This window comes from Xenopus tropicalis, chromosome 4 (assembly GCF_000004195.4).
Source record: "Xenopus tropicalis strain Nigerian chromosome 4, UCB_Xtro_10.0, whole genome shotgun sequence".
NCBI classification, from domain to species: Eukaryota; Metazoa; Chordata; class Amphibia; order Anura; family Pipidae; genus Xenopus; species Xenopus tropicalis.
The window spans coordinates 40,796,671-40,817,202 of NC_030680.2; the positions used below are offsets into that span (position 1 = coordinate 40,796,671).

Below are 20,532 nucleotides of genomic sequence, written 5' to 3' on the forward strand. Positions count from 1 at the left end.
GAGGCGGAAATCCTATTGCCAGGAACAATTAAAATGGGGTTGGGATAAATAACATTAAGGGGTTATTTTAGAGCTTTGCAGCATGTGTTTCTTCAGTTAAGGTCCAGGTAGGGGAGGTTGATGTGCACAGGTGTACAGAGTGTGTTAAATCAAATAGGTGATACTTGCACAGGTGACGCGAGTAAGCTAGATAGCATGGGCGGCTGTCACCCCACCAGGGAGGTTAGTTTGGTTGGTGACCTCAGTGGTTAAGTCAGTTAGGGAAACTTGGGAAGACTCTGGTTAGTCCCAGCAACACAAGTAGCTGTGGGTAGAACAGTTTGCTCAGTCAAACGTTAGATACAGCAAGGGGACTAGCACAGCTCTTTAGAGAGGTGACAGCTAGGCCACAAAGATGCGAAAGTGAGATGCATGTGAATGAAGAAAAGCAATAGAACCATGACTGCACAGTCACATTATGCAAGGCAGCCAGTGCTTTGAAAGTTGTAATACTTGTTCATAACTGTTGCAGATGTGCCGCAATTAAGGATAAACACTCTGGTTCACTACACCTTTGTTCACACCAACTTATTGGCAAAATACAGAATTTATTATTGGGTTTAAATACTCTGCAGTAGCCTAGTAAAGCCACAGTAAAGTGTCCTGGGTGCATATTACTACAGCATTGGCAGAAGTATAGTGAAATGGACTTACAAATGTATTATGACATTTTGAGCCAGATTTATGATTGCTTGAGCCTTATGGCTGGAGCAATCATAAAGGAAACCCCATGTGAGTTAAAGAACTCAAACATATTAAAGTGTAATAAAATGTATGCAGAGCTCATACAGACATGCAATATAGTGCAGCTGGCTTGTGCAACTGGCCAGTAACACAGTGAAATACATATTTTGCAGCATTGTACAATGATTTATAGGGAAAACTTGTCAAATAAAATATATTTTGAAATTGTGTTTAGCCTGCAGGAGTTAATGATCAAACAAGTTTTCCTAGTCAACGTTTTCTTATTGCACATTATTACACCAGATATATTTACAGTGTTGATGCTATGGGTAAAATGTTAGTTCATTTTGCATTTGATTTTTGTATTTAGTTTGTAACATAAGTGAGATTTTATATAGAATTTTATATAGAAGTGTTGTTATTATGCAATATGAATACACAGGAGCCATGAGTAATCTTTCAATTATATTCATATAAACACTACTTAGTAAAGTCATCAGTTTAGTGCTTAGTGATATAATTTCTCATAGCTCACTAAAACTTATCAGGATATTAAATATCACCATGGTGTAAAAAAATATCACCTGTGTAAAAGCACTCTGTGTTTGGCTTTGTGCTTTTATATGGTTATGGAAAAGCCGAGATGGCTTTTAATCTCTTGATATATTACAATAGGGGGTACATTATTCACTATATGCTATATTTATATGCTGTATGAATATGCTAAAAATTGAATTGACCATTCAGAATACAAATAATAGATATTAGTGTATGTATGCATAAATATAGAGAAAGAGAAGAGAAAGAAAGAGAGAGAGAAATATAACATTAAAATCAAAAAGTAACTTCGATCTGGGAAACAAACATACTCGTAAACTTAATTCGTTATTGCTTCTCTTCATGTGCCGGGGAAGTAATTATAATTTTTATGAATTAAAAAAGAAAAATGTTTCATGGGTCCTGGGGATACAATAAGAAGTAAAAGTATGTCAGTATTACTTTAAGAGCCCACTACAACTTTTTAGTTTTGTATTTTTTCTACATATGAAGAGAAAACCCTGCTAGTCTGTCTTTTTCTCTTTTTGGTTGTGCACCATAAAGTTTCATATAGTATAACAGTCATTATAACTCTCAATATGTTATTATGGGATTGCAAAGGGGAAAACAGAAAAATGGATTTTCCTTTTCCCTCCTGGTAATTGCTTAATGGGAAGAAAATAACTGCAACCTTTCATTGACTCTATACTTTTAAATAATTTTGTCAGGAAATGCATTATCCACTGTATAGTGCATACTTCCTGATTTGATCATGTATTGGATTCACACAAGATAGCTGAGCAGCACAGATAACTGTGCAAAGAAATGGAGGAAGCACGACTAGAGCAGATTTAAGTATTATTAGAGTTTTGCTGACCTGTTAAAAACTTGCAATAAATAAAAAAATGGTTTGCAGTGAACTGCTATATACCAAAAAATAACCATAACTGAAGGTGCCTTTTTTTCTAGTATGGTCCGCTTCAGGCTAAATCACTTTTTGGAAAGAGGTCATTCCCAGTCTAGAGTACCAACATTGTGATCAGACTTTCTGCCTAGTGATCCAATACTTCACTTCCACTTCCTTTTAGATTACTTTTAAAGGAGAACTAAAGTCTAACTAAAGATGTAGGCTAGAAATGTTGTACATTATGTTTTGGACTTTTGTACCAGCCCAAGGCAACCACAGCCCTTTAGCAGGGAAGATATGTGCCCCCAAATATGCCCCCAGTAGCTCCCCATCTCCTTTTCTGCTGATTCACTGCACATGGCGTTTATTTTCAGCAAGTCGAAAATCGCTTGCCAGAAATACTGCCGTACGCTCCTACCTGTGCCTGCACCCGAATCCATGAAATACACTTGGGTGCAGGCACATGTAGCCGTTATCTGCCGAAGATACGGAATCTCACGTTTTTTACCGATATCGGTTACATGTGCCTGCACCCAAGCGTATTTCATTCATTTGGGTGCAGGCACAAGGTAGGGAAAGTGCACAGTAGTGGGGCGTATTCTCGGCAAGCGTTTTTTTCGGCTTGCCAAGAATACGCCCGTGTGGCATCAACCTTAGCGACGGACACAGAATATACTATATATACAGATTAGTAGTTAATACAGATAATTTCTACATGGCAGCTCTGAATCCAGTGCAACTAGCATCAAATTTATCAGCCTTGTAAAAGCATCAGCTTATATTAAAGGCCAACCTAAGTTTCTGCTTAATAATTTGTGGTGACCCCTAAGCTCAACATCTCAACAGCTGCTCAGAGCACTCTGAGCATGTGACACTTTTAACAGAATCCAAGATGGGGAGCTCCTGTGACAACTTTGAAGGCCTGGACCATTGCTGCTATAGAGATGCTGAACCTTCAGGCCGGTGCAGTAAGGTCAGCATATAAAATACGGCATTTTTAACTAAATTCATTTTTAGGGTTTAGAACTCTAGGATATATTGATTGTCCAGCACTCCTTATAGCTCTGTCAAAACATTTAGGGCAAACTTCATTTAAGTAACATCCACACCCATAACCCCAATCCTCACATGCCTACAGCAGCTTCAGCCTAAATATAAAAATGTGGCGAGTGACAACCCTTCCAGGCTCACTATTTTTCTTCCCCACACAATCCATCTCCCCCTTTCCCAGTAATGCCCCCTCCTTCCTCTTGTTGTCCTTTTTACCTTTCTCTCCTTTGCTTTTAGTAGCAGGAAATCAGCCAGACACTGATTAAAGTAGAAAAGTGCGAGCATGCAAAATCTATATTTATCAGGTCATTGGTCATCAGACACATACACACAAAAGTATACAAGGTATATACATGTATTCTTATCTATAGATTATCTGTTCTTATCTATTTATTATGCTGTGCAAAATGACATTCGCAAAAAAAGGTGTAAAAAGTGTGTAAAATAAATGGCGAATTTCCAGTGAAAGAAAAATGCGGAAACAAATAATGCTGTTTTTTAAGCGGCAAAGTCTGGCAATGTGTGGTGTATTTTGTAGCTGTTTTTTACACAGCATAATAAATAGGCCCCTAAGTGTGAGAGTAAACATTTAAAACACTGAAGTGGAACAATGACACTACAGGAAACAAATCATTTTTATATTTTACTATTTTTTCATATTATAGCCTTGTTTTATTTCTTTGTAGACAGTAGAATTTTAATAGAATATTATGCCCTTAGATTTTTTTTTCAGACTCAGTGACATGTAGTTTAAGCAGTTTATTTGCACTAACTACAAATATCTAATATACAGGAATACCTGGTTTAATAGTGTTATATTTTCTTTTTTTATATTATAAATAGAAAATAGAGTTTTAGATTTCATGAGAGATGAATCATTATTGCTTACATAACAATATTTTTAAAAATACTTGTACAAGTCTAATCAGGTAGACCCAGACCTACTGTACCAACTCCCAACCAGCACCCAGACCTGCAGTCTACATTTTTCCCTGTTTGGACATTATCCAAGGATATGCAAAAGGCTGAAATGGAGGTAGAGAAGATGATGTGAGAAGAACATTTCTTTAATGTGATCCAAACACTGATCCAAATGTGTTTTCTATGCCCTTCCCTTGGATCATTTTTCATTGTGTTACTGAAAACCACTAACTTTTAGTATATTCTTTGGGTACGGCAGCTGCCTGACCCAGCGCAGGCCCCCAAACCTGCAATTCTGTGGAAATAATGTATTATCTAGTTTATTATTATTATGTTTGTGTGTTGGACAATAAAGTCCATTTTTTATTTTTCTGATTTTAGGAATGACCGTGGCTTTGTTTGAATATATCATAGCTATAATATGCTTAATATTTAATTTTTGAAAGAATTAGGAATGCACCAGGATTCGGTTTGGGATCTGGCCTGGCGCTTCGCATAGGGTTCTCTTTAATCCTCCCGAGTCCTAATTTGCATATGCACATTTGGATTTGATACAGTATTCAGCTAAATTGTTCAGCCGGATCCTAAAACAGTGGATTCATTGCAATCCTAGAAAGAATGAACATGCCAGTTATCACTGCCCCTAAATGAATGTCAAAGAACTGTATGTAGACTAAAAAAGCATAGGAGTGTCATCTGTAATGGGACTTCTTTTGTTTAGGGTAAAAATCATTTATAGTATATAGGTGTGGGATATATTAGCGGAAAACCCGTTATCGAGAAAACTCCAAATTACAAGTAGGCCATATCCCCCAGACTCTATTTTAAGTACCGTATATACTCGAGTATAAGCCGATCCGAATATAAGCCGAGGTAACTGGAAAAACCTATTGACTCAAGTATAAGCCTAGGATGGGAAATGCAGCAGCTTCTAAGTTTCAATAATCAATATAAATTGCAATAAAATTAGGATTTATCAATCTTACTGAACAAATACGTGCAGGGAATGAGTATGCGAGATGCCAGGCTCCCCCCTACTGCCTCCTCTAGCAGGGTCACCTGGAGAAGTAATCACTCATTAATGCCTTGTTCCGCAACCTGTCTATCAAAAGGAGCACATCATAAACTGAGAGGATTCAGCTTGAGGTTTACTTCAAGGAGCTCCCTGCCTCTCCCTCCCTCCTCACCTCAATAGCATACATGCTTGATGTTCCGTTGCCTGCCTGCTTCAAACAGTTCCATTCCTGCCTGCTTGTAAAGGCTCTCCCTCCCCCTTAGACACAGACACCGGAGCTGAGAGCAGGGAGCGTGTGATGTCACGCTGGGGGGCGGGGCAAGGAACCAGGAAGCAGCGGAGCACAGAAGAGCACACAGGGAATCAGGTAGCAGAGGGTGTTAGTTGGAGGGACTCAAGTATAAGCCGAGGGTTTATTTTTCAGCACATTTTGGGTGCTGAAAAACTCGGCTTATACTTGAGTATATACGGTATATAATTCTAATTTTTTTTAAAAATGATTTCCTTTTTTCAGTAATAATAAAACAGTACCTTGTACTTGATGGAAAATAAGTTGCATGAATCCATGTTGGTGGCAAAACAATCTTATTGGGTTTATTTAATGTTTAAATTATTTTTAACAGACTTAAGGCATGGTGATCCAATATCCTCGGAAAGATTCCTTATCCAGAAAACCCCAGGCCCCAAGCATTTCTGATAAAAGATCCTCTACCTGTTGTATACAATTTATATAATCTGGTCCCCACCATAGGACTGTATGTATGTTTTGTTAAAAGGGTAATTCACCTTTTAATTAACTGTCAGTATGCTGTAGGCCAGTGTTCCCCAACCAGTGGCTTGTGAGCAACATGTTGCTCCCCAACCCCTTGGATGTTGCTCCCAGAGGCCTCAAAGCAGGGGCTCATTTTTCAATTTCTGATAATGAGGCAAGTTTTGGAGGCATAAAAAACCAAGTATAATGCTAAACAGAGCCTTCTGTAGGCTGCCAGTCCACATAGGGGCTATTAAGTAGCCAATTATAGGTCTTCTTGTTACCCCCATGAACCATTTTTCATGCTTGTGTTGCTCTCCAACACTTTCTCCATTTGAATGTGGCTCATGGGTATGAAAGTTTGGGGATCCCTGCTGTAGGCCATGCTATTCATTTTTATTTTTTATGTGTTAAGCTTTTTCTTTTTCAGTAGTTACCTCATTCTCTAGTTTACCCTAGCAAACAGACATTGGTTTGAATTAGAGGCTGGAAAATGAATAGAAGAAGGTTAAAATAGACAATGATAAGCAATAAAATGTAATGATCACAATAAAATTGGAGCTTCACAGAGCAATCATTTTTTGCCTGATGGGGTCAGTGACCCCAATTTGAAAGCTGGAAAGAGAAAGGAGAGGCAAATGATCTAAAAACTATAAAAATGACACCAATTGAAAAGTTAGTAAGAACAGAAAATATCAATATATAAATTATTCAAAGCTAATTTAAAGGTGAAGTGAGCCTTTAACACATAGTCAAACTCTAGTAAAACACCAAATAAAGAGAAATTGTAAGTGCTTAGTCTAACCCACGTCATAGTAGTGACCAGCTGCTATTTTATTATTTTATCTCTTTACATACATTTTACAATAATTGAGATGTTAGTACCACATTTTGGCCATGTCATTGCTCCTCATTCAACAGAAGTCCTACACTGAACTGTGTGCTAAATATGTAGGTGTATTTAAAAACATTAAAGCATTAGCAACAATATGCATTATATGGTGGAACTGTATTCACTTACCCGTTGTCACAAAAGTCACAAACAGACCAAGCAATTTTAGAGTTAACTCACAATACAGGAAGTGCACAGACAGTAAAGGTCCCTTGGACTGATTCGGCAGCTTATCGGCCCGTGTAGGGGCAGAAACGAGGAGTCTGCCCGACCGATATCTGGCCTGAAATTGGCTGCCATTGCCGCCAATATTATGCGATTGTTTGGCCCCAGGGCCCAACACGTAGGTGGGGATATCGGGTGAAGATCCGCTTGCTTGGCGATCTCGCCAAACGAGCGAATCTTAACGTGTATGGGGACCTTTAGGGTTGATGATGAGCCAAAAGCCTGGTATTATCTCAGAAATCACCACAAATGAAAAACGACTGTAAATTGCTCAAAGTGCTCAAAGGACCACTCTGACTTATTTTTTGTGTTCCTAGCATGAGTTTCAGCCCTGTGCTTTGTCTTCTGTGCTTCACAGCTTTATTATTTCAGAACATTTTTCTGTACCACCTGAGAGACAGAGACAACCATATGCAATATACCAATATTAACCTACCCATGTGTGCATGAAGTAACAGCATAAGAATAAATCTCTTCATCATGTCCTCGGTAAACAACAATTTAAACATATGAATATAATCATAGTGCATAAAAAAGCAACACACAGCCTCAAAGGTTTTCTGTTCTCATGGGACAGTCATCAAGAGACAATGAGAAACAAATTAGTCACATTATAAATAGGGTTAGAGATGCCATACACAGAGGGAAGAGACCTAAAAGGCCATTAGAAACAAAGTGTACAAAGCTTTCCTGGAAATTGTACCACTTAAGTAGAAGAATACAAACCTGTGGGAAGCCAAAACAATAAAAAGAAAGAAGAGCTCAACAGAATTAAAAGGAGAGAATTAAGAAAAATCAAATTAAGTGGAAAATTACATACAGTAGTTTCCAGTCTTTCAGTATGTATAAGCACATTATAGGTGCTAGGAGTTGGTTAAAGGCCCGCTCATTACTCTACAAGATTTATCTGCTGGGTCTTTCTGGATAGGCCTTTCAAATATTGCTGTATTCTTGCAAGAGGGTGGTTACTTTTAATTCATATAGATCATATCATATATCTTTCATACAGGAAACATAGACAGTTAATTAAATCTAGCCTAAATAACCTTTACTGAAATAAGAGGTCAGTAAGTAAGCAGTGCATCATTAGTTTCATGAAATAATTTGATTTGGTTTTTAAAATAAGAATTATGTCAAATGTCTACCAAAATACCTACCATTCTGCCAAGGTTTTGGGAAACCATGACTAAAATAAAATGGTAAAAGAAATTGAGAATTAGACTATAAGGAAAAACAATAAAAAATGGGTTTGTTTGTACTGGAGAAAAGGCGCTTGTGAGGGGGCATGATTACTCTGTATAAGTACATTTCAAGGCATTATATAGAGGGATATGCAGAGCATCTAAAGCATGATGGACAGTTGCTTTCTTTCAAGGCAGATTAGCTGTAAATGTGTAAAGTGCTGTATAAATGTGTTGGCAAAATATATATATAGAACAATAATTGAAAATCCATTCTTAAGCTGCCATTCTCTCAGAAGAACTATATCATATAATACTGTCCTTGTTAAAGAATGTTTCTGTATTTCATGGGACATGTTTATCATAAGGTTGAAAAAACAAATCTGTACAATATCCACTTGTATGGGTTTTTGGAGTATTAATTCTCTGAAATAAATCCCAGGAGAACTGTCTTTTCATGCTTTGATAAATATGCCCCAAAAGCTTGTAAAATCTGTCTCAAGTAGAACTTTGGATGATCTTACATATTTCATTTACTCTGCTAGTACTGAGCTGTGTAATAGCTCTGCAGCGTTCATAATCTAGAATGAGATGCTCATGGCACAAAGAGAAATGATTTATTTGAAAGGAAAAAGGTTCACAAGCTGCTTCCGGCATATATTTCCACACTTCAAAGTTTGAATTTAATAATAATTTAAGATATCTTATGCCACATGAAATAAAACCCATTCAGAATGTGGGTAATATGAGTGTATCTTTGTATATAGAAAGTCAGGGAAATTACAGATATAATGATACATAAATAGATGTAGAGAAAGATAGACAGATAAATAATAAATAGACAGACAGATAGATAGCTAGATAGAGCAACTCCAATTTTCTAATTAGGATCCTAGCATGCAAAAATTGTTTCTAGCACTCCACTTGGGTGTGGGTAGCCATGTAGGGGCACATGCATGTGCATAATGAGTAAGTGCACACATGTGAATGAGGAGCAAGCTGGAGCACTCTATTATTATGCGTGTGTCCCAACATGGTCGCCCACTATGGGAGTTCTTTAGCAGTGCAGGTAGTGTAAAGTTTACAAGGGGGGGGGGGTCTCACAAAATACTTTTGTTTTCCCAACCAAAAGTAGGCTCAATCAACCTTTAAATCCAGTGATATTCACTACCAGATGCAAATCTCTATGTCACTTTGTCACAATTACACTGGAATGCTGGGAAAGAATAGTGCATTACAGGTAAAAAAAAAATGGCCATTTGTGCCAGTTAGTTGCACTTTGCATGCCTTTAATAAATAAAGCCTTATTGCACAAGGAATAGACAGGACTTAAATCTCATTGTCAGTTTTGCAACAGCCTCTTCTTAAAAGACAAAGAGGTTAAAGATAGAGTTACAGAGGCTGTAAAATGTCATGCCGAAGACCCTCTCTAGTCCAGAAAGCTTACTTTGTAATATTTCTATATATGTATTCATTAAAGGCAACATATGTATGCCTGTTAAGGTGCAAAAGTACAGATTGTAACTTTTATAAGTTATATATATATATATTATATATATATAATTTTATAAGATGTGAAATGTTCTGAGAATGACAAAATAAACTGAGATTTAAACATTTCCTATGTAATAATAAAAAAACAAAGGTGAAATAACTCTTAATAATCAATAAGATGTTTACTTCTAAACAGGTGACCAGCAAATGCTATCTGACTGGTTACTATAACTGGTAGGCCTGTAGCAAACGTTGCACCTTTTATTACATAACCCATGGTTTCATTTCCCTTTAACTGGGGCTAAATGATATAAATGTCTGTTTTGGAATAAACTGGATACTATTTATATGCAAATGAATGTTAAAGAGCGGAACTATGTTAACTATAATTGTTATTAGGAAATACAGATTGATACAATGCAACGACAATCCCAATAAAATGTGCACATAATGAAAATATAAGACAATTTAATACAATATGATTGCTATATTTTTCTCTGTATTTATGTTTTACAACCCATGACTGAACAGTTCCTATAATAATTTATTACTGAAATGCAAAAAATAGATATTCAAAATACAGTACAGGTACACACTGGGCTAGATTCTATTTGACTAAACATATCTCATGGTTTATCATCTGAAAACTCAATAGAAGCCTATGGAGAAATCTGGAAGTAAATTAATAGACACGTTTTTATCATCAAATCGAACCTATCTCATTATGAGGAAAGCAATAAAACAATAAGGGGCTGATTTACTAAGACACGATTTCGAATCCGAATTGGAAAAATTCCGATTGGAAACGAACATTTTGCGACTTTTTCGTATTTTTTGCGATTTTTTCGGCGTCTTTACGATTTTTGCGAAAAAACGCGAGTTTTTCGTAGCCATTATGAAAGTTGCGCAAAGTCGCGATTTTTTCGTAGCGTTAACACTTGCACGCAAAGTCGCGCCTTTTTCGTAGCGTTAAAACTTAAAAGGCGCGACGTTTCACGCAAGTTTTAACGCTATGAAAAAATCGCAACTTTGTGCAACTTTCGGAATGGCTACGAAAAACTCGCGTTTTTTCGCAAAAATCGTAAAGACACCGAAAAAATCGCGAAAAAAAAAAGAAAAAAATCGCAAAATTACCGATCATTACGAAAAAAACGCAATCGGACGCATTCGGCCCGTCCGTGGGTTAGTAAATGTGCCCCTAAGTATTATGTTGATGGCAATGTAATTGTAAGATAATTTGGATTACTGTTACTTCTTTTGATTTGCATTTTTAATTAAGGGTAAAGGCACATATCTGCAACCTTGGCACCCAAACATTTTCCAGCTTGTCAAGGGGATATTGTAAAAAATAATGACAATAGTCACTCCCTATTCATTTATATGGGAATCACCTGATCCCATAGGTGCATCCACGGTCAGATGATTACAAAAGAAAATCTTGGCAAATGCATTTTTATGCTATAGTCACCTGACCCGCAAGTACAATATTGCCAGACTATAATTCATATAAAATATAAGGAGCAGGTTACCTATTCTTCTAATTTCTTTTCTTACAATTGTTTGGACCAAAATGTACAGAAGATAAAAAGGCATTACTTCTGTTTGATGCTTTGCTTTGTTTATTAGATATCAATAATCTGTTATAAAAAAAAATCTTCACAACTTATAGTTATTTCAGTCTTCCCTCCTCTCCCATTTTCTTCTTGCAGTGTGAAATTAGTGCTCGTTATCATTTTTTAATTAAAAACAAAGTTCTTTCCTCAACTCTCAGTGCTCACAACAGGGGCAACTAATTAACTGGGGAGGATTCCATTAAGAAAAAATGGTTACTCTTTCTAAACTGAATAACAAAGTGCCAGGCTGCTTTCAAGAATTCAAATGCAATTTTATTTTGGAAACAGCATAAAGTGGTAACAATAAGCTTTGCAGCATAAAGCAGCAAGCAAAGTAAACTATAATTTTCACATACAACACAATGTCAAAATTACTAAGTTACCGATGCATCTTCTTCCATGACTCAAGCAACAGAACAATATGGTATAATATAGGAGAGCAATTCACAACACAAAACAGCCTAATATTAAGCAGGGTCTGCATGTTATAACAAAGCATTGGATACAGTAGAGAGGTGGTTTCTGATATATCAAAGAGCTTGTAAGCATAACAAATGACCAGCATTATTTGGTATTTATAAGTCTGAAGCAGCTTTAAGTTATATATTCTCTCCCCTTCTATTAAATATAACACACATATTCTGTAACATAGATCCAGCATCTAATATAACATGTGGCTTGTATTTTACAACAAAACAGCTTTTAAAACTGAACCTTTATTTTTTAACATTGGGCCAGAATGTCCTGTATTGTATAACACAGGGCCAATATCTGACAGAGCTGAAAAAGGAGCTTTGCCACCAAAGGCAAGGGGCAATGGTGTGCTTCCCTCCCATGGTGCTACCAACACACAGGCTGATTTGTACAGTAAAGGAGAAGATACAGTAGTAGATGGTACTTATTGATTAGACCATGGCTTCACACTGGGAAGTTGCCTCTTCTGCCTAACCCTAGTTCTAACACGGCATCTTATATAGCACTTTATTGACAATATAGCACAGTACCTGCATGGTATAGCACAGTGTTGGCATATAATACAGGACTCAGTGGTGTTAAGACCAAAGGGCATAACATAGTGCCTAAATATATGGGCATCCACCTGTACATTTTCTTCCACATTTACCCTAACATTAGAGCCTAACCTAGCTGACCCAGAGGAAGTCAAAAAAGAAGAAAAAAACAGTTTGCCACAGAGGTATATAACTTACTTCTGCTCTATCTAGGGTAACATAGAAATTATAACTACAGAGCTGTGTTTTTGCATATGAATCACTGTTTGTGGCTATCAGGTCTGTAGACAAGAGGGGTGGCACATGGGTAAGAGATGGAGACACAAGTCACTCCAGACCCACTTACTGCTCAGGGAATATGTTAAGTACAGGACTACCTGTGAGTGTGCCCTATGCATCTTGGTGCTGCAAAATGTAGCTCTCGCCTCTCTGCAGGTACAGCCAGTGCTTAGTTAATTGACAGTTTTATGGGGCAATTTTGTGCTCTATAGTGCTTTAGCAAATATGCCAGTGTCTATAGTGTAGGAGTTCTTAAATGTCCATTTTAAGACTTTGTAACTGTAAATGTAACTAGTTATTTTGCAGTGACACAAACAGACAGCCGAGGAACAAAAGTGTTTGCTAATACTGGTATGAAACCTGTTATCCAGAATGCTTGGGACCTGGGGTTTTCCAGATAAGGGATCTTTCTGTAATTTGGATCTCCATACCTTGAAGCTACTAAAATAATCATTTAAACATTAATTGAACCCAACGTAATCATTTTGCCTCCAATAAAATTTAATTATAGCTTAGTTACCATTAACTACAAGGGACTGTTTTATTATTACAGAGACAAAAGGAAATCATTCTTAAAATACAAAATTATTTGCTTATTATTGATTGTATGGGAGATAATTCTAAACTTTGCGGATAACAGGTTTCTGCATAATAGATTTTATACCTGTATGCCCTCTTTATACCTATATGAAAATGACATTACAAAATGTTCATTTTAAGTGATGAAAAAAACACACATTTTTTTAATAAAATCCTTCCTATAAACAATAAACTCTGCTACCGTATATTTTTCTGTTGTATAACTAATGTTTGAATTTCTTGAATAATGGGAAAAACATTTTCATTGCAATACCCCACAATCACCTCTTAATAATGCCCAGCCTACCAAATAAAGCTGCTGTCATTGTGCGGGTCAAAGCTAATATAATGCTACTCAAAACAAATACATCAAAAGAAGATGGCACAGAAATTACTAGGAAATAAAAATGAGGGGCTCACAGGCATTTGTGATTGCAACGCACCTAGCAAAAGCAATTTGTAATTTTGGCAATGTCAATTAAGACTTCTTCGGGCTAACAGGATACGGAAAAATACAGCATTTGTTTTATCTAGGTACTACCAATGGAATGTCTTAACCATTTTATCTGCTGGGCTGTTTATGCACAACTTTTTGTTGTTTTAATCTATCTTACCTGCTTACAGTAATCGCTCTTTGTGATAAACACTTTCCTTTCTGCAACTTACATTTCTATTCCCCTTCCTTTTTCAGCTGGCACCACCTACATTTTTGGGAAAGGAGGAGCACTCATTACCTATACCTGGCCCCCAAATGATCGACCAAGTACAAGAGCTGATCGTCTTGCAGTTGGTTTCACCACCCAACAGAAGGATGCAGTTTTACTCCGAGTGGATAGTGCCACTGGTCTGGGAGACTACTTACAGCTTCACATAGTAAGGAACTGACTGCTTGTATACAATTGCCACATACATTCATGCATATGCTAGTACAAGTTTCAAATCTACATATAAAAGCAAGCCCACTTTGCGCTTTATGAATACATGTTATTATTAATAATAATAATATAAAAGGAAGGCATTTTTTTTATCATTCATAGGTCCATGTAGAACCTTTTACACCACTATACAAATCATATGATACTGCATGCAATACTTGCTGACTTTTTGAAGAAAACTTGACATTGGTCTGCAAAGGAACTCTCTAGCCTGCAATAATAATAATAATAATAATAATAATAATTTCTACTACATTACAAGACATAAAAAAGGATTTGTGGGTGTTTTGACAGTGTATTTTCAGAAATGCATGCACTAACACTACAACCTACAACAACTGGTAGCTGAAAAGTTAATTCTTGATAGGGTTACATAAAATTGTAGACGTGCATTACACTTCTTATTATGAATTGCAGCCTATAACATTCCCAGTAAAAGCCAACAACCAGCTAAGACTTCTGAGAGATATAGTTTACAAAAGCAGGGAAGGATTTCTCATCCCTCTTGCGATGACTGAAGGTTACCATTTTTTAAGTATACCATATGCATAAGATTCCCTCTCCAAAGTGAGCAAAAGTAAGCATTTGACATCATATGATATTTGTAGGTGATTTCTTTTTTTAGTAATTTAGCTATGGTTACTGAATACATGCTTTAGCGTGAAGGTGTCATTACTTCTTACTTGTGTATAGAAAACTGAGCAATCTGTTTAAATAATTAGAACATTTCTATATTTTAAACCATTTTCATATTGGGTTACTAAGCATAATTTATGCAACAGCTTATTACTTTACAGATTTTTACATTTTTTGGAATGCATTATACATGTTTCTATTTTTAGTGGGGTGGCAGGTCTAATCACAGGTTAGATCACCACTCACAGGTAATTAGGGGCATTTTTACCAAGGCAGTGGTCAAAACTCCCTGTGTACCATCAGCCTTAGTTTTATTTAGTGAGGATGACTGGCATTCTTTTACTATGGGCACTTGAGGAAAACTTTCTGGTTAAAGCAACAAGGAAGTACTATCCACTTGGCTATGTAGGCCAGTCGCAAACATAAATCTAAACACCAACAGTGAATAAAAAAAATACTGTTTACATTGTTTTCCATTTGCTCTTACTTATATTTACGTATGGAATGTGGAATCAGTGGCAGATCACCAGTTGCTGTCACACCTGACACTGTATGGGTTCAAAATACTGGCCCCAGTCTCAGGATTTCAACATCAGTTTCTTATAAAACTCATATGGAATTAAGGGTAATTGAGAACACACTCAATAACGCTAATGCCACACCATGCGAATGAATGGAATACGCTTGGGTGCAGGCACATGTAGCTGATATACGCATAAAAACACAAGACTTTGCATTCTCTTGCATTTTTATGGGGATTTCGGCTACATGTGCCTGCACCCGAGCGTATTACATTCATTCGGGTGCAGGCACAGGTAGGAGCATATGGTGAGTATTTTCAGCTTGCCAAAAATATACGCCATATGCATGGTGTGGCATGAGCCTTAGCCTAAGAGGTGTAAGGCACCTGTTCTGCATGCCAGAATGTTTTGTGTAACATAGATATTTAAATCTACATTGAAATATGTTACTAGTAATGGTGCCTTTTAGAGCACTGAACTCGCCTGACAAGGTATCCATGGTATTTGGGGTTCTTTCTGCTGTTACCAGCTAATGTAGATCTATAACAGCAAGAGATATCATGCTGTGCCTCTCATATAGTCTGAGCTTGTCTTTTGGAACATGATCAAATAATTCCATGCTCAGTGAGTTTTTCTGGTGGTTCCTGCTGATCTCTTTTCTCTAGATACTCTTCTCACTCTGAAGAATGAGGGCTTCCTTGTCTCAGCCACTGTAGGAAATCCACAGGCACTGTCAGGGAGTTCCTCAAAACGTTGCTTTATGAAAGTTAGATTTGATAATATAATAATAAACTGACAACTGCGGCACCTACTATTCTGTTTGACTATTTGCAGAATTGCAGGATGGGAGGTTTTCCTCTCTAATCTGTTTAATCATGAAACCTGATGTATCAATACAGTACACTATACTGCACGTTTTTAAGTGATTATGCACTTTAATGACAGCTCAGGGTTCTGGGTTTCCAGAAAATATGATTATAATAAAATAAGATTATCTTCTCACTCCTCAAAAAAGAGACACTTGGGAAATACAGGAAATCTAAGAACAAACAGAGCCTTCCTATAAATGGCAAATGACCTCTATCCTCTTTATCTCATGGCAGTTTCTGTGTAATGTTTTATATCCAAGCAATATGGTAAATATAATCAGCACAGCCATATATGGGGAAGTTGGAACATATATGAAAGCTTTAAGTCATGTAAAATTCATTTTTATCAAGGGATTTTTGTTGTTAGTTGCAAAGATTTTTTATGCACCGCAATGTAGAATATTACATCTTAATGCATAAATAACAACATTATGTTGTTCATTTGGTAACTTGCATTTATTAAAGATAATAAATAAGTACATGTTCCAGTAAATGTAATGGAACTAAGCTGCCGTGTACGCCTATTTTTCCTTTCTTTCAGATCTATGATCTGTTCTTCTCTATTGTAGTGAAGTACATAAATGCCAATATGAATCCATAGAACCACAGATTTGAGTTTACACAAATAATCTTTCTCCCCTTGTTCTACAATAGGAGAACTAAAGGACCTTCACCTTATTTTTATTTACCTAAACACCATGAAATTATTTTATTTGTATCAATCAAAAGGGGATTTGTACCCAAAAACAATGAAAAAAACACTTTTAAGCAAATTTACATTATATATTTATTACACATTTTAATTATTTTTTAACAATGTAATTTAAAGCAGTATATCCTTTTCTGTACTCTGGTTCTGACCCTTGAAACAATGCAGCAGAACCAATTTCTCTTCCAGTTCTGTTATTAATTGCTTTCTGCTACCCTGTTTTAAGGAGACTATGACTATCCAGACATATACGCTCTTTAAAATGGTTCATATTTGCAAACAACTTTAGACCCATTGGACCATATTTAATTGAATTGATGTATATTGGAAAGATACTTAGAATTATATACATAGAATTAACTGCTTCCATTAAGTCGTTTTTTGGTGGGAGATTGCATTTAATTTGCATTTGACATTGTTTTTATAGGAACCCTTTATTTCCAGTAAATAAATAATAAAGCAACATGTTTTTTTCTATTATTGCTCAAGTTAATGCATCAAATCTCTCAGGCACTGTTCAGGATTGAAATGCTTTAAATCTGCTCTCCCATGCAAGATAAAATATTTATAGTTCCCTGAAACAAGTAGTGACGTCCTTCGTTTTTGCGTTTTTACTCCATATAGTATTAAAATATTTATAGTCTTCTCAAGCGTATCCCAATGAAGATGTAAAAGACAACAAATTCTAGTTTAAACACAGATACTCCATTTCTGGTCCTTGCAAGGTAGATAATTATATTATCATTAAACAGATAAACCCACTATAATGGAATCCTGCTAACAAAACACATAGGCATAGGCAACGAAGGGGTAGTATACTGGTTCTAATTATTTACCTTGCAAGAACCAAACAAATAATTGTGAGATGTCTTCCTTAAATGGCATTATCCACAACCCACTGCTGCTCATCCTATTGCTCCTCCTTTTTTAAACAGTTCTAGTAATATTGCTGCTTTAGCAGGGAGAGACAACTTCCTTTCTCTGCACCTGAACAAGTACAGGTATCAACCTCATTATCCGGAAACCCATATTTTCAGAAAGCTACAAATTATGGAAAGTTCATCTCCCATAGACTGCACTTTAATCAAATAATTTTTTTTTTTTTTTTAAATATTTCCATTTTCTCTATAATAAAACCGTGTGCTTAATCCCAACTAAGATAAAATCCATGCTTATCGGAGGCAAAAGAAACCTGTTAGGTTTATTTAATTTTTAAATTAATTTTTTGTTAATTTAAGTTATGGAGATCCAAATTACAGAAAGACTTCTTATCTGGAAAGCCCCAGGTCCCCAGCATTCTGGATAATGGTTCCCATACCGGTGTGTGTATATATATATATATATATATATATACATAAAATATATGAGGTGTGTTCACACTTTAATGCTTCAAAATTTGGGTTCAAGAATCCTTATCATATAATCGGAGAGAGGATTATTACACAGCCTCCCACATGGTACACAGACTCGCAACAGTACTATAACCAGTGGAGGAAAGGAAGGAGTGCCAGAAAAATCCCAGGCATGAATGCCAAATCAGAAGGTAGAAACTGTAGTCAATCAAGCAGAAGGTCAGTGCAGGCAGCAAAGGTGCAATCAATTAAAGTCAGGTTGAAGGTGAGGGACACAGAAGTCACTTTAGCAGGAAAGGGCCCAGTCTCCTTTACAATGAAGAGAGGCCTGAGCATCTATTTATGTGCAAAGCGTATTCCTGCGGACTGAGGCCAATGTGGATGTACCCTTGCGACATGCCGCTTGCATCACGTAGCTGGTCAAATTCTGATCTGTCCCAGAATGTACTGAAAGGTGTTGTAATTGTGAAGTGCAACCTAGAGGGTAGCCGACACATTATTTTTAATCACTGTGCTCCGGTCCCTTTACCAGCTTTATCCACTATAGAATGCACAGAAGAGATATAATTGAAAAAACTGATGGGTTGTATGTGGATGTACTATTTGGCCTTTTTATGAATCTAAACTGACAGGTCATATAACTGACTTGTAGGGGACTTGTCAATTTGGATTTCTTTCATTAGATAAAAAGTGAATTGAATTTGAATTATTTGTTTGTATTAGTCAGTACAGAGGTTTTTTTTTTTTTTTAAAAAAACAGCATGGAGCCATCTAAGATAAAACCGAAAGGGGTAATTATATTTAAGATAAAATAATTCATGTTTTTGTATTTCATTGACTATAGTAATGTCTGTAGTTCACAGTTTTTATTTACTATGAGTTTCCAGATAATTAACTATGGAGAGAGAATTCTCATCAAGTGATATGGCCAGGCAACTTCATGTTATGATTTTAAACATTAATTCATTATGTTTCATGAAAGCTGCTAGTGTCATTTCCTGTCTTTCTCAAGGTCTTGGTACCTATATGTAAGCAAAAATATCTAGCTTCAGAATTGTCAATGAATAGGATGTTACCCAAGGGCATCTATAAGACTAGCAGTCAGATTGGTTTAATGTAGGCTGCGTGAAATGATTATTTCTAAGATACAAATGTCATACATGCTAGAAATGATTCCTGTATCTTCTAAAACTGCAGTTATTTCTATAACAGTAAAGTGGTATGCAGTACTTTATAGAATTTTACATTATTGGACCCTAATAAAGCTATGTCAAATAACATTACCATCAATATAATACAATCTTCTTTAGACATAATACATCATGATATGTATTTGAGCATAGCAGCTGAGAAAATTCCAAAATTCTAGCTGGGAACACTTTACACTAATCTTTTGTTGTTTGCAAATGTGTTACTAGTGTTTCTTGTTTGTGGCCTCTCTAAAAATGGTTGCAAATGTTTTAATGTCATGGGTACAGGACTTTAGAAGCTCAAAATGTGGCTACTGTTATTTGCTTTGAGCACTAAGTAGGTACAATTCCACTACTATTTTTAAAAGTAGACTAGGGGGCTGATTTACTAACCCACGAATCCGACCCGAATTGGAAAAGTTCCGACTTGAAAACGAATATTTTGCGACTTTTTCGTATGTTTTGCGATTTTTTCGGATTCTGTACGAATTTTTCGGATCCAATACGATTTTTGCGTAAAAACGCGAGTTTTTCGTATCCATTACGAAAGTTGCGTAAAAAGTTGCGCATTTTGCGTAGCGTTAAAACTTACGCGAAAAGTTGCGCATTTTTCGCGTAAGTTTTAACGCTACGCAAAATGCGCAACTTTTTACGCAACTTTCGTAATGGATAGGAAAACTCGCGTTTTTACGCAAAAATCGTATTGGATCCGAAAAATTCGTAAAGAATCCGAAAAAATCGCAAAACATACGAAAAAATCGCAAAGTACCGATCATTACGAAAAAAACGCAATCGGACTCCATTCGACCCGTTCGTGGGTAAGTAAATCAGCCCCTAGGTGACCCTTAAATTGGTGTAGGGCTTTAATAATGACTATAATAACACACACACACACACACATATATATATAGTGGGTTGTTTATGATGTCTTGAGACAGGTCCTCTGGGCAGGACCAAAAGTCAATAAACACCAATAAATAATTGCACTTATTTTAAGTCACATGAGTATTTCATTACCAGTGATGAGCGAATCTGTCCTAGTTCTCTTTGCCAACAACATTTGTGAAACTTCTAAAAAATACGCAAAATGGCAAAAGTCTTGTGAAATGTGACTACTGTGCAACTTTTTGGCGCGACTGCAAT

General features: G+C 36.3%; 1 protein-coding gene across 16 annotated transcripts in view; it reads left to right on the plus strand.

The window, feature by feature from the left end:
* nrxn2 (neurexin 2) overlaps positions 1–20,532 on the plus strand; it is a 335,460-nt gene that overhangs the window by 251,837 nt on the left and 63,091 nt on the right. For all 16 annotated transcript variants that reach the window (XM_018093463.2, XM_018093466.2, XM_018093462.2 and 13 more), the window contains one exon: positions 13,869–14,050. In XM_018093463.2, the coding sequence (XP_017948952.1) occupies positions 13,869–14,050 (182 nt within the window). The remainder of the gene's footprint in view (positions 1–13,868; positions 14,051–20,532) is intronic.